This window comes from Pelophylax lessonae, assembly GCF_965119305.1.
Source record: "Pelophylax lessonae genome assembly, chromosome: 3".
Taxonomy (NCBI): domain Eukaryota; kingdom Metazoa; phylum Chordata; class Amphibia; order Anura; family Ranidae; genus Pelophylax; species Pelophylax lessonae.
This window is the reverse complement of record NC_138770.1, coordinates 21,651,109-21,666,233: the sequence shown is the minus strand read 5'-3', so window position 1 is coordinate 21,666,233 and position 15,125 is coordinate 21,651,109. Positions and strand designations below refer to the sequence as shown.

The following is a 15,125-nucleotide window of genomic DNA, read 5'->3' as shown; positions in this document are numbered from 1 at the left end:
CACCAGTCATTTACATCACAAATGGGGCGGGCCCCCAGATGATGTCACCAGGTGGCCCTGCTCCTTACCTTTTTAAGAACTGTTAGACTGTCATTCCTTGAGGGTGGAGTGTTTTCTTTTTTGGGGTCCAGAGGTTCAGTGGGTGTCATGAAAATGGGCTCATAGCCTCATTTATTCTCACAATGTACCCCAAACTCATTCACACAGGGGGCGGGATCTGGGGGCCCCCTTGTTAAAGGAGGCTTCATGATTCTGATAAGCCCCCTGCCTGCAGGCCCCTCGCAACCACAGGCCAAGGTTTTGGGGAAGAGGCCCTTGTCCCTATCAACATAGGACAAGGTGCTTTGGGGCACATCCCCCATGTTGAGGGTATGTAGCCTGGTATGATTCAGGTGGGGGCACTCGCTCGTCCCCCCCTTTCCTGGCCTGCCAGGCTGCATGCTCGGATGAGGGGCAGTTATAGATTTTGGGGGACTTCATGCCATTTGTTTTTTTAAATTTTGGCATGGATTTCCCCTTAAAATTCATGTCAGACCCAAAGGGCCTGGTATGGATTTTGGGGGACCCTACGCCGATTTTTCCCGGATTTTTTTCTTGCTGGCAATTCTTTTTTTTTTTACATTCTGCTATCAGTGGGGAAGCCCACTGACAGCTCATGACTCATTCATTGTTAAGGACGCAGCGACAGGCTTCCCGGTCTCCCTCCTTAACAACCTATTGACTGTGCGCTTGGCGGGATGTAAGTAGTAAAAAAAATGAAAACACCGAGCGCACAGAAAATTCGGGTGATTGGTGAAGTTCTCCTCGGCCCAAACCACTCGCCCATCCCTAGTGGTGTTTAGAGGGAGGGAGAGGATTGTTGGAGAGGATGCATGGAGTACATCGGTGGGAGAATACAAGGCTGAGGGTGTTGCCATCAGAGTGAGTAGAAGCCTCTATCCATTGCGTATCCATTGCTTCAGGCCAAATGAGGAGGTTAGACTGAGAAGTTTGGAAGTAGCAGAGGTGTTCGTATTAACAGGGATGTTTTTTTTTGTTTAATTTCTGTTTATTGAAAAAAATTTTTAAGAAGACAAAGAAAAACAGAACATAGACTATACAATCCGACATTAAATACGGCAAATAGCCATGGAACAATATCAATGAGTACACGAACATCTCAGTGCGCGTCAACCACACCCAGTCATGAAAAGTCTGAGAAAACATAATGATAATACAACATCTTGCATCATAAAACCAATGTCAGAGAGAGCCTATAGGAAAGTGAAAGGATAGCAAAAAGCAGAAAAGAAAGAGAGAGAAGAGGAGAGAGCAGCTGCGAGAGAAAGAAGGTAAGAGGGGGGTGGGAGAGTAGGCCACGGGTGACTTTTGTACCAGATAATAAAAGCTTTAACCAGATAGGATTACATTAGAAGGCGATAAACCAAGGGGGGTGTCCTCAGTGAGCAGGGCCACATAGGAAGAAGTGCTTTTAAAAGAAGACCAAGGTTGCCAAGCAGAGTGAAAACGGTCTAGTTTGTCACGGGCTATGAAAGTAAGTTCCTCTAATTGGTATGTCATATCAATTTTCCGTAGCCAGTGACGTATCGTGGGAATGGTCGGTGAGCCCCAGAAGGCGAGGATCAGGGCTTTGGCCGCATTAAGCATATGAGGGATCATTGATCTTTTGTACTTAGAGAGCAGCATGTTAGTTCCATGCAGCAGGACAACCCAAGGATCTGATGGGATAGCAACTTCCGTGATTACTTGGATAAGCCGAAGGACTTCCAACCAGAACGGTTGTATTATTGAACAGTGCCACCAGATGTGTGGGTGCGATGCAGTATCTCCCCATCCCCTCCAACATAACGGGGAGATGGGCGGAGAAATAATGTGCATTTTCCGCGGGGTATAGTACCAATGGGACAATAGCTTGTAGTTGGATTCCGCCACCTTGGTGGAGAGAGAGGAAATGTGAGCCAATGCAAGAATTTTGTCCTTCCGATTATCGGAAATTTGAGATCCATTGTCCAGTTCCCACTTGTGTAAGAAATCTGGGTAGGGTTGGCCTTGCAATGAGATAAGTGCCTTGTAAAACTGCAAGGTGGAGTGAAGAGGGGCATCCCGAGGGCATAATGTATTAACAGGGATGTTGAAGTTGTTGAGAATTATTGTGGGGATTTCAGAAGAGAGAAAGTAGGGCAGCCAGGCAGAGAAGTCATCAAGGAAAGTTAATACCGGTCCAGGGGCCGATAGATCACAGCAATTCTTGAGGAAATTGGAGAAAGTACACGTATACAGTGAGCTTCAAATGATGAGAGGGAGGAGAGGGAAGAACCTGGAAGGAGCTCTGTGAGGATAGGAGGATTCCACGCTCCACCTCCCTTGTGTTCCCTAGGTCTAGGTTTACACCAACTTCATTGATCTTATGGTGTTTATCAATAATTTAAGTAAACTGATCCATGTGAAAATTCATATACAACATAAAGTGCTTTGAGCTCAAGATGCTGTTCCCTGAATATCTCCTGCTTCCACTTTACACCTACTTCATTATCTTATACTATTTTCTATAAAGTAATAACCTGTGCAAATTCATGTAATCATACAATATTTTTTGCTCAATATAGTGTTCTCTGCAAGTCCACTGCTTCCACTTTGCATCTACTTCAACGAAGTTCTGTTGCTCCAAAAAGTCCACAAATGAATGAAAAGTTGATAAGGTGTGAAAGTGCTCCGTGCTCCAAACTGTGCCAGCTGTAGTGTAGCCACGCCTTCTTCCACCTCTTACACACGTGATGGTGAGGGCGTCCCCTTAGTAGTGCTTCCCCATTCACCAGAGCAATATGACTCCCAGCTTTTCAGCTACCAGAGTCACAAACATCCTTCACACTCTCCTCACCTCCGATGGCAAAGGAACTGGATCCTCCTTGCTCACTCCTGCAAGTCTGCTGTGCTTTCTGTCAGTCTCCCTCCTAGCCTCGGCTTCCTCCTCCGACTGCTGTTCCAGCAGGAGCTCCGCCTCTTCATACACCCTCAGGGAGGAGAGAAAGGGGAAGGATATACAGTACATACACACACAGCACAAGGCCGTGTTCACACTACCAGACGGTTCTCAGGGCTGCAGTTCCTCTGAGCTCCACAAGGTGGTGATCTCACTTCTACCCAGACAGGAAGTCTCTATGGAATACAGACAGGAAGTCTCTATGGAATACAGACAGGAAGTGATGTTAGGTAAAGAGGACGTTCCATAGAAGGTAGAGGGAAACACATCTGGCGGCAGAGGAGGTAATAAGTAGATTAACCCCTTCAAGGGGATCAGTTGATGATTAATATATCTTGCTTCCAAAGCTGACCACACATGGATGGAAATGTGACCGATCGCTGCTGAACCAGCTAAATTTCCATGTATTTATGGTCACCTTAAGTGACTTCCTCCCCTCCCCCTCATCTCCTTCATTATGTAAGTCATGCTGAGATAATCTCCCATTGGCTGAGCAATATTCTCATTTGTCTCTGAGCTCCTTCTTGCTATTCCTTGTCCTGCCTGTTGTTTCCTTGGATTGATTTTCTGTGTAGTGACCCCGGCTTCATCTCTTGGATGCGCTCGTCTGTTGCTTGTCCTGAACTTTATCCTGATTCCTGGATCTCCTCCTCATCTCTCCTCCATATCCTCTTACACAGCTTTTCTCCACACCTGCAGTGACCCTGGGGGGTGGAAACTTGGCACCAGCATGCAGCAAAATCCATCCCCACCATTAGGAGCTCTGGAGAAAATTGTCTGCAATTTACACTCCGTTCCTCCGCGCGTCACCTGCTCACATGAGAGCTTATTTCAAACGTTCCTGACAGATTTTTGTATGGTAAAGGTCAAAGTTCACTCTTTATTTTAGGAGAAGTGGGAGGCACCCGGGAACAATGATTTGGTTAGCACAGGAGACTCATATAGAGGACCCGCTCAAATCTCCCCATCTAAATGGGGAGGAACACTGACCACAGAGGAAAAATGGGAATGCTTTAGGAACATATTAAGCAAATGCATCTCGCAGTGCATTCCTATGGGAAATAAATTTAGAAGAGACAAAGCCAAACCTGGCTGGCTAAACCGTAGCGTCAAAAAACTTATTAGGGGATAAAAATTGGCCTTCAAGAAATATAAATCAGAGGGCACAGTATCGGCTTTCGAGCAATACAAGGAGACAAATAAGAAAAGTAAACAAGAAATCAAGATAGCTAAAATCAACTTTGAGAGACAAATAGCGGAGGATAGTAAAAAAAAACCAAAGAAATTCTTTAAATATATCAACAGCAAAAAAACTAAGGCAGAGCATATTGCACACATAATTAATGATGATGGGGGGATGGTTACAGAGGACACTGAAAAAGCAACCGTGCTGAATGTTTTTTTCTCGTCAGTCGTTACACAGGAAACGGAGGGGTACACTGACCATGACTGTATGGTTAGTAGTAATACACAGGACTTGCCACTATGGCTAACAGAGGGGGAAATCAGGGAAAGGCTGGATAAACTTAACACAAACAAATCACCAGGCCCGGATGGCGTACATCTGAGAGTACTCAAAGAACTCAGTAATGTTATATCTAGACCACTGTTCCTGATCTTTGCTGACAGTATTAGGACAGGAAATGTACCAGGGGATTGGAGGAAGGCTAACATGATTCCGATATTCAAAAAGGGCCAGAGGCATATCCCGGGAAATGATAGGCCTGTCAGTTTGACATCAATAGTATGTAAACTTCTGGAGGGGATGATAAGGGACTATATCGTAGAGTTTGCTAAAGACAACAACATCATCAGCAGTAATCAGCACGGGTTTACAAATGGGCGTTCTTGTCAAACCAATCTCTTAGCATTCTACGAGGAGGTGAGCTGTGAGCTAGATAGGGGCAGACCAGTGGATGTGGTGTACTTGGATTTCGCTAAGGCATTTGATACAGTTCCCCACAAGCGATTAATTTATAAAATAAGGTCTGCAGGTATCGACAGCAAGGTTTGCTCTTGGATATGGAACTGGCTAAAAGGCCGTGTCCAAAGGGTGGTAATAAACAGCGCATACTCAGACTGGTCTGAGGTAGTAAGCGGGGTGCCCCAGGGCTCAGTCCTGGGACCAACCTTGTTCAATTTATTCATAAACAGCATTGAGGACGGGATCAGTAGTTCGTTATCAGTTTTTGCAGATGACACAAAATTGGCCAGAGCAATAACTGCACAGCATGAAGCAGATATCCTACAGGATGACCTGGACAAAATAACGGAGTGGGCAACAACATGGCAAATGAGGTTTAACGTGGAGAAGTGTAAGGTTTTGCACTTGGGGACTAAAAACATAAAAGCACAATACACGTTAGGAGGGGAACCCTTGGGAGAATCAAAAATGGAGAAGGATCTGGGAGTCTTGGTTGATGATAGATTAGGCAACAGCATGCAATGTCAAGCGGCAGCTGCCAAAGCCAGCAGAATATTAGCATGCATAAAGAAAGGGATGTATTCCAGAGATAAGACTATAATCCTTCCACTTTATAAAACTCTGGTCCGACCGCATCTGGAGTATTCTGTCCAGTTCTGGTCGCCAGTCCTCAGGAGGGATGTGTTGGAGCTGGAGAGAGTCCAGAAAAGGGCAACTAAACTGATTAGGGGATTGGAGGACCTTAACTATGAAGAGCGGCTGCAATCGCTCGATTTATTCTCCCTGGAGAAGAGACGTCTGAGGGGGGACATGATAGCAATTTATAAATATCTTAATGGGGATCTCAGCTTAGAAAAAAAGCTGTTCATTCGAAGGGATTGCATGAGGACTCGAGGACATACAATGCGATTAGAGGAGAAGCGTTTTAAACTCAGGCAACGAGGGGGGTTCTTTACTGTTAGGGCTACAAGATTGTGGAATTCTCTACCACAAGAGGTGGTTTCTGCGGGAAGTATGGTGGCTTTCAAAAGACTCTTAATCCCCATACACACACGCAGATCGTCGTCATAAAAATGTTCGTCTTTTCTCCCCGGGATGTCGGTGTCTGTTGAAAAGTGCAAAGACAGCACAAGAATTTTGTCCGCAGACTTCAGCTGACTGCAGAAGTGATGTCATGTAATGGTTAACTTTCCCTGTGTTTTTTATTTTCTGAGCATGCCCAGTCTTGCAAATCTGCGGTCTGTCGGCTGATTTCTGTACTGACAGGCAAACAATTGTCCGTTCTGGTGTCCGCAGACAAAAATTTTCATGTTTGCAAGAAAGACTCTTGTCCGCGGATTGTGTGCAGACATCTGTCGGAGGCACCATACTAACACGCATACAATCGGCAGATCTTTCGTCCGCCGACGTTTGTATGACGACGATCTGCGTGTGTGTATGGGGCTTTAGACTTACATCTCAAGGATCAGGACATTAAGAGCTATGTGAGATGATTACAGCCACACACACCTACACAGGTTGAACTGGATGGACTATTGTCTTTATTCAACCTCACCTACTATGTAAATGTCCCTCCATTCAGGAATCTATATGTCCTATGACATCACACTGACCTCACAGCTCCTCCCCCCAATCTGGCTTTTTTTCCTCATGCTCTTAGGATGTGGGTGGTCCCTTGGCATCCTCACTAGCAAAGTGGGTCTGTTGGTCCTGCGTTGTATGTAATGATGTCAGAATGCCTGCAACAAGCTTTTATTCTGCGTAGTGTGGGGGTCCTGTGTGGGTAAATTATATATAAGTCTGAGGTGGGGCTTTAATCAAATGGAAACTTAATGGTGAGGTGAGGAGGATTCTGGGAATTTCATTTGATTTTACTATTTGTGTTCAGATCTAGAGTTTTCCTCCTGTGAAGTCTGGAGATCATATGACCATCACATTGCCTCCACCTCCCTCCCTGATAGAATAGAGAAATACAAAGAAGATTCTAGAAGTCACCAGAGAGATCATGGAGGAGAGGTGAGCGGTGCTGGGAATTCTGGGACATTATCCAGTAACAGACAAGGGATGTGTCTGGATGGTGACTGTATCATTGTGTGTGTCAGGTTCCTATAAGGTGTCAGGATGTCACTGTCTATTTCTCCATGGAGGAGTGGGAGTATTTAGAAGGAAACAAGGATCTCTACAAGGACGTCATGATGGAGAATCAGCCGCCCCTCACATCACCGGGTAAGAGGAGACTTTATTGTAAAGGAGAGAGCAGTACGGAGGATCCACCTAGATCCCCCATCATCTGATAAACACATAGAAACAATGTATTCAGTCAGTGTGTGTGTTTCCTACAGATGGATCCAGTAATGGGAACCCACCAGAGAGATGTCCCCATCCTCTGTATTCCCGGGATTCCACACAGGAAGGTCACACCATCCCCCACCATCATCAGGTAGATGAGGAACAATCACTGATAGTATCATTAGGATCTGTACATTATCTGCATTGTTACCATTGATGTCATTTTTATTATATATTCAGAGTGGAAACCTGAGAGATTCTAAAGTTGAGGTTAAAGAAGAGATAAAAGAGGAGGATGATGAGGATGGGGTGATGGAGGAGTCAGAGTTTCTAAAAGAACACAAAGATCTGTACCAGGACACCACGGTGGAGTCATCCAGCTACAGAAACCCACCAGAGAGATGTCCCCGTCCTCTGTATTCCCGGGATTCCACACAGAAAGGTCACACCATCACTCCCCATCATCAGGTAGATGATTGTCAATTATTGGTAATTCTGATTTATACACAGCATGTTTGTTACAATAAATGTTTTATTATATATTCAGAGTGGAATCCTCGGGGATGATAATATTGATGTTAAAGAAGAGTATAAAGAGGAGGATGAGGAGTATGGAGTGATGGAGGAATTTTCAGAAGGACACAAGGATATGATGGAGCCACCTAATACCAGGAACACATCAGAGAGATGTCCCCGTCCTCTGTATTCCCGGGATTCCACACAGGAAGGTCACACCATCCCTCACTGTTACAAGGTTGGCGAGACAGAGATTATAAAACACAGACTCATGGAGACAATGTGTGTATTTTTATGTGATGTCACAGTAATAAATCTTATATTTTACAGATGATATTCTTTCATTTTCTTGATTTAGAGTGGAGATCCAATCGATATAGAATTTGAGGTTAAAGCAGAAGAAGAAGAGACGTATGTGAGGGATGATCAGCAGTCTATGGAGGAGGATGGAATAACGGGGACATTTATAGAGGAGGACACTCCTACAGAGATCAGCACAGGTGGGTCATTAACACTAAATACATTCCTCCACCCATACTGCTCACTGATTGGTCCAGAGTAGGGCGGGGGCTGGGTGATATCAGCCTGTAATCCCCTGGTCACTTTCCTGAGCTGTGTTCCTCGTCCTGTATTCTTGTATTTCTCTCGGATAATCTTCCTTCTCTGTGCTGCAGACACAATTTATGTCTCTAGACTGGATTTATGGAGATTCTGGGATTCGGCTGGCAAAAAAAATGTGCATGATATAGGCACCTAGGTTATGAGTTTTGGGTCTTCTGCCCCATGCCTGAGTCTAAAGTCTTGTTCCAAACAAATGAGGAGGAGATACTATACACCATATGAAAGGTCCATCTCCAATCCTCAATATAACGTCATATTCCAAACAATAAAATTGTCATCATTTCAATAGCATTATTACTTAGTGATGTTTGGCTGGGTAAGGTTGTATCATTGATCCATGTCAGATCTCTTTTTTTTTTTTTTTTCAATTCTTTTATTTATATGAAAGTCAACTTACAGGCATAATAATCAGTAACATTTCTTATAGAACATATGCTGAGACAGTGTATTACAACATTGAAGACAATTCAGTCATAAGGTTGAGATCTACATCGGTCGTAGAATAAGAGGTGTTCTACAATTCCTCTAATGGGAGGAGTTATGCAGGACTAGAAAGTACCCGGAGTTGTCTGTTCCAGTTTCGCATAACGTATAGAAGAAGAAGGAAGTAGTAAAGCGAATAAGTAGTGGAAAGAGAGAGGGAAGTAAAAGAAACCTAGAGAGAGGCAGAAGAGGATAAGTAGGTGGGATGAGGGGGGGAGGGGGGTAGGAGGTGTGGAAGGGGGGGGGGGAGGGTGTAGGAGGGTTAGCATTGGTAAAGCTATGGCCCTACATCAGCAATACTTTCCACCAATATTTTAGAGCTCCCCCGAACTCAACATGAGGTCTCTTTAGTATTGCCACCCTTAATTAAAGAGCAGCCTTCATCAGAGAGGACAAATATATTCCATTGATCCCAGGTTTTGGTGTATCGTTCGTGTTGGGGACGTGTCGAGAGAACAAGGTTTTCCATTCTATTTATTTCTTTGACCTTTTTGAGCGAATGACAGAATTTTTATAGGCCGGGATGTTAGAAGCATGGAGAAGGAAGAGAGCAGGGTCATTGGGGAGCGGTCGGTTTATAAACCCTTAAGACATTTCATGTACTGTCTTCCAGAACTCCACTAGTTTAGGACACAACCAAAAATCATGTAGGAGTGTCCCCCGGCCCCTCCTGGCATCTCCAGCACTGATCAGTGAATGTGGGGAAGAACCTGCTCAACCTTGACGGCGTGCCGTACCACCTTGTTAGGAGTTTGAAGTTGGTTTCTTGTATTTACATGCAGATGGATGATGTAAATATAAACGGAATGATGTGATTTTGTTGGTCTGGGTTAAAGTTACAGTCTAAATCCCGTTCCCTCTTAGCTAAGAATGGGGGTTGGTAAGTCCCCTGGGGTGTGATCAGTAATGCATAGGTCATGGATAATACCTGTGTTAGAATTCTGTTTTGAGAGCAATGTTCTTCGAAGGGTGTAAGTTGTGTGTTGCGTTCACTGGGAGGTGGCAATGAGTTTAAGAAATTATGGATTTGCAATGCCCTCCAGAAATCTAGACGGTAGGGTCCCGAGGAGTCCATGAGGTCTGTGAGTGCAGGCCAACTAGATGATGTTGAAAAATGGGAGGCTTGGAAATAGCCTGACTCCATCAAGGTCCTGAATGTTTTATCTTGGTAGCCCGGGGTAAACTGGGGATTCCCCAGTATGGTTGTCAGTGGCGAGTGCGTCGGGGAAAGTGAAAGTTGTGTGAATAATTTAGAGCAGGTTCTTATCGTGTGACCTATGAGGGGATGGCGTCTTATGGAGTCTGGTAGTGAATGGTGGCACGATGGAGCTCTATGGAGGGGTATGTCGCATTGGGCCTGTTCTAGTCTGGGCCAAAGCTTTGCTTCACCATGATGACACCAGTCTGAGTCTCCCCAATTGTGTAGCCTGATAGTACTTGCATAAGTCCGGAACTGCCAGTCCACCTAGTCGTTTAAGCAAGAGCAGTCTCCTACATAGCCTAGGTCGCTTATGTGCCCAGATAAAATCCACTAGTAGGGTGTCATCTTGTTTAAAGTAATGTGAAGGGATGAATATCGGAAGTGCTTGAAAGAGGTATAGGAACTTAGGGAGTATGCACATTTTAATAATGTTGCATCTTCCAAACCATGAATGGAGACCAGATTTCGATTTATCTTATAGAATGCGGACTTTGTTTAGGAGGGGAGAAAGTTGAGCGTGAAGATGGGTGAAAGTTTGGGTGGTATGAGAGTGCCCAGGTATTTCAGCGCTGAGTTCGTCCATTTTAGCCTAAAATTAAATCGCAGTTGGTGGAGGAGGGGGTTTGATAAGCCTACTCCCATAGCTTCAGATTTAGTAAAGTTGATAGTTAGATTGGACAGAGTGCCATATGCCTCAAACTCGTGAAGAAGATTCGGTAGAGAGATTATGGGATTTATGAGGGAAAATAACATGTCGTCTGGATACGCTGATATTTTCTGCTAGGTCACCCCAGCAGTCATGCCTGAGATATCCCGGTGGAGGCGTATTCTACATAAAAAGGTTTCTAGTGATAATGCGAAGAGTAAGGGTGACAGGGGGCACCCCTGTCTTGTCCCACTCGTAATTGTGAAGTAGTCCGATAAGATACCGTTCACCTTGACCTGGGCGACAGGGGCAGAGTAGATCTGGGAGATCCAGTTTAGCATGGTGTTGCCCTAAGTAGTAGGGGGAGGGGGGGGGGGGTATGAAGAGAATGGAGATAAAGAGGGGAGGCAAAGATGGTATGAGAGAGGAAGAAGGGAATGTCAGGCAAGCAAAGAATATGAGAGAGTGAAAGAGAAGGGGGCAATCCCACAGAGAGAGGCCTAAATTTACTCAGAGATGGTTAAAAAAATGCTAAGACGTACACCAGCAAGGAGCCGGATGAATGAGTGTGCGCCTATGTGGGGTTGTGGTTGGAAAGAGCCAAGGGACGGGCCCCTGATTCCCCCCGGCCCGGCAGCCTTCTTGAATAAGAAAATGAAAGAAATGAAGAATGGTATATAAGGTGTAGCACTGTCCCCTAGAGGACTGCTGAATTTTCACTCTTCAAGGATTCCCTTGGGTTACCCATAGCAACTGCTTGCAGAACGTGCAGAAATCTTAACACTTTATGTTCTTGGCTCAGTCAATGATCAGTCTAGGGGTAGATGTTTTTGTGGTTTTATCTTATATTGGGATAGGAGAAGGGATGAGTGGGATTCTCCAACTGTTGAACTATTCACAATTCATAGGACTTCTAGTATGAGAATGCTGCAAGGCCGCTACTTAATCCTGCCACTTGAATGAAGCTGAGGTAAGTGTTCCTAGTGATGTTTCTCTTCAAGGTAATCCCCAGTACCCCCTTTCTCTGTACTAGCTGACACCGGTCCACTGACTATAAACTCCAGATGGTTCCCTTCCTGTTCAGACCCCTGGGCAAGATCCTCTGTACTCACGATACAGTTTTTCCTGATTCTCGTAGTGCCCCAACTCCTCCAGTCAGCTCTCCTAGACCTCTGGGTTCAGCTCCTCTCCACTGGTTCACCAGGCTGACTGCCTGTGACCATCACCCACTGCTGCAGAAGAGGAGGCAGCCGCCACCCTCCTTCTGGGACTTTGCTTCCCGCCAAAAGACCTCTACCTCATGTGCCCCTGGCTTTTTATACCCTGCCCCACAATTCACTGAGACAACCCATCTGTGCCAATCCTTGGGACTGTATCAAAAGCCTGTGTGTCATTGGCCAGGTTTCCTCCAGCATCCAGTGTGCCTCCCCATTGGATCAGCTGGGGACACTCCCTTAGACCAGATGAATCACACACTGGGCACACTGAGCAGACCTAACTCACAGATCCTGTTCCCTGATAAGCAGAGTGCAATATAGAATTTACCTGCTGCTCCTCTGATAGGCAGACAGAGCCAAAACTATACTCAATCTCTAACACCTGACTAGGAGGGTGCTACATCCACCCCCCACCAAACAAGCCATGTCCTCACTGGCTCTGGGGTAGCCGCCCCCTACAAAAATTTTCTACAAAAATAAATGGAGTATCCCACAAACCTGGAAAAGGGGGGGGGAAGGGAAATAACAAATGTACATATAATAAATTATGTAAAAGAATATAGATATTCTGCACAAATATTCACAAAACAACTTAATGCACCCCCCACCAAACAAAACTCTGCTTGAGTGGGTAACATGTCAACCTGACTAACTAGCTAACTATAACATTCACTTTTCAAAAATGGAGGGCCTTGCCAGACCCGGACATCCCGTGCAAGCCTGCAAAGGAAGAATTAAAGGTTAGCACTTTCAACATTTGCATATTAACAACATTCTACCTAATATAGTGAGAATGCCCTCTCCTCAGAGGTGACCTTCTCACCCAAGATCCCTAGCTACACATCCTGGCAGATATCACTTCCAGTAGGCTTGACTAGAAGCAAAAGAGGATGTGTTGGGCGCTTGTGCCGACTGGATGGGGCCCGCACTGGGATGAAAGTGAAAAGGAGGAGACTTCCAGATGGTGCAAGATTCCAGTGTTGTCACGGAAGGCAGCGCTGTAGGCAGGCAGAAGCCAAAAATCCCACTGGCACATACAAAAATGGAAGACAGGCGTCACTCAGTAAAACAATCACGGTTTATTGCACAGCATACATGTCACACTTACATTAAGCAAGGGCACAGGCTTCTCCATAAGGCTCATAGATCCCTTCTATAACGTTGTACTTCCGCATCCGGCCGAACCAGCAGCCGGGAGATGATGTAACTTCAGGGAAGTCCAATGGGGGAACCGGATCGAGCCAAGGACGGCGGTAAGCCGCTCGTCCACTATCAATGACGTAACGCATTTCGGAGCATGCGCACTACGCTCCTTCTTCAGACGATGCGGAACAGGATGCGTTCATATATAGGCTAGCTGTGCTAGTCACAATGGGGGGGGGGGCGGAGCATTCTACACTCACTAAAAATTCAGATGCCAGTGCTAAACATTAAAAACTATTCATAGTTCATAGTAAACATTAAGAATGAAAACAATCATTATGAAAGATACATAGAAGATGGGGAACAGGAATTAATTTCATTATTAAAATCACACAAGTATAATGTGTGTTTATGATAAAATCGCACATATAAAAAGCACATATAAAAAGTATACAAATATGAATGGATAACCAATCAGAAAGAAAAAGAGTAATAACTAATAAAGAGTGAAGAGTGAAATGAAAAATATATATATATATATATATGTATATATAAATAAATAAAAAACAAAAAACACAGTCCCCAAAGGATTTGGGAAACAAATAAATAAATAAATAAAATAAAGATAACATTAAATAAAAAGTAAAATATAAAATAAATAAATGAAATCTAAAGGAAAAAAGTTAAAAATAGAACATTATCAATGGAATTAATGTATCAGTGAAATTGATTATATAAGGATAATACTTCCCAGAGAAATACATAAATAAAATAAAAAATACCAAATAGGCCAAATATTATTTAAGTGGATTATAAATGAGTACACCAAGCATCAGCTCGCAGGGGATGCAGAACCAACCTTACAGTACGGTCCACACCCTATAGAATGGTGTTAACATCCAATTCCTCATTCAGTCCTCCTGGTGAGAGGACATCTAAGGCATATATCCAATAGGTTTCTCTTTGGCAGAGCCGCTTGAACCTCTCAGCCGCAGAGAAACTCCTTGGAATCTATTCAATCACCCATACACAAAGGCCATCCGTGGATTTGGCATGATGATGTGAAAAGTGTCTAGGGACACTATGTATGTCTTTGCCCTCCTGTATATACCGCCTGTGTTGGCCAAAACGGGCTCGCAGAGCACGTATAGTTCTGCCTACATAATGTAGGACACTACATTATAGACATAGACACAATAGACCACGAAGTCAGAGGAACAGGTATGGAACTCCTTGATTCCATACGTGGTCCCTTTTAACCATGAAATCCTTTTTTCCATGTGTGAAATATTGACATGTCAGGCATAATGGTTTGCGGCATTGGTACATTCCAACCATATTGAAAAAGGAAAGAGATGGCGACTGGTATTTTTTCGTTTTTAATTTACTGGGGGCAAGTTTAGCTTTGATGTTCGATGCTTTGCGATATGAGAATTTGGGTTTATTAGGTACCTGTGTTTTGAGGTGTGGATCCTGAAGTAATAAGGGCCAATGCTTTCCCATCACTTGTTCCATCTGACGATGGAGGTTGTGGAATTGTGTTGTGAATCTCATTTGTGAGTTGTTGTCATTATCCCTAAACTTCCTACCCATAGTTTGTTCTGGCACAATGTACTGAGAATATGACTGTTCGACAAGGTCTGGGGGATAACCTTTATCTGCAAATTTTCTCTTTAAGGCTTTTCCTTGTTCTTCATAATCGGAAAGTTTTTTACAATTATGTCTTAGTCTACAGAATTGACTTTTTGGTATGTTGTTTAACCAACGTGGATGGTGGCAACTTTTATAATGTAGCAAAGAATTTCCAGCTGTGGGTTTGGTATAACTCTTTGCTAACAAGAGCTGGTTCTCATGGTATAAGTCCAGATCCAGGAAGGCTAGATGATCCTTATCCACTACAGAAGTAAAGCAAAGGCCCATATCATTGTTGTTACAATGGGTTATGAACTCATCGACCACAGAGGCATCCCCATCCCAAATGATAAGGATGTCGTTGATGTAACGGCCAAAGAAAACTATATGCGGAGTAAAGGGATTATTATTCCAAATATAACGGGTTTCCCAATGCCCCATCATAAGATTTGCGTACGATGGGGCAAAATTGG

At 44.2% G+C, this 15,125-nt stretch overlaps 2 protein-coding genes across 2 annotated transcripts in view; both read left to right on the top strand.

Moving 5' to 3' along the window:
• LOC309548864 (uncharacterized protein) overlaps window positions 1-14,085 on the top strand; it is a gene marked incomplete at its 3' end in the record, with an annotated part of 187,250 nt that extends 173,165 nt beyond the window's left edge. Inside the window, exons 3-8 of the mRNA XM_082248795.1 lie at window positions 6,799-6,920; window positions 7,007-7,130; window positions 7,247-7,344; window positions 7,741-7,947; window positions 8,068-8,209; window positions 13,991-14,085. Of these exons, the coding sequence (XP_082104921.1) occupies window positions 6,799-6,920; window positions 7,007-7,130; window positions 7,247-7,344; window positions 7,741-7,947; window positions 8,068-8,209; window positions 13,991-14,085 (788 nt within the window). The remainder of the gene's footprint in view (window positions 1-6,798; window positions 6,921-7,006; window positions 7,131-7,246; window positions 7,345-7,740; window positions 7,948-8,067; window positions 8,210-13,990) is intronic.
• The window catches only part of LOC309550245 (uncharacterized protein), a gene marked incomplete at its 3' end in the record, with an annotated part of 2,091,994 nt that overhangs the window by 1,004,357 nt on the left and 1,072,512 nt on the right, over window positions 1-15,125 (top strand).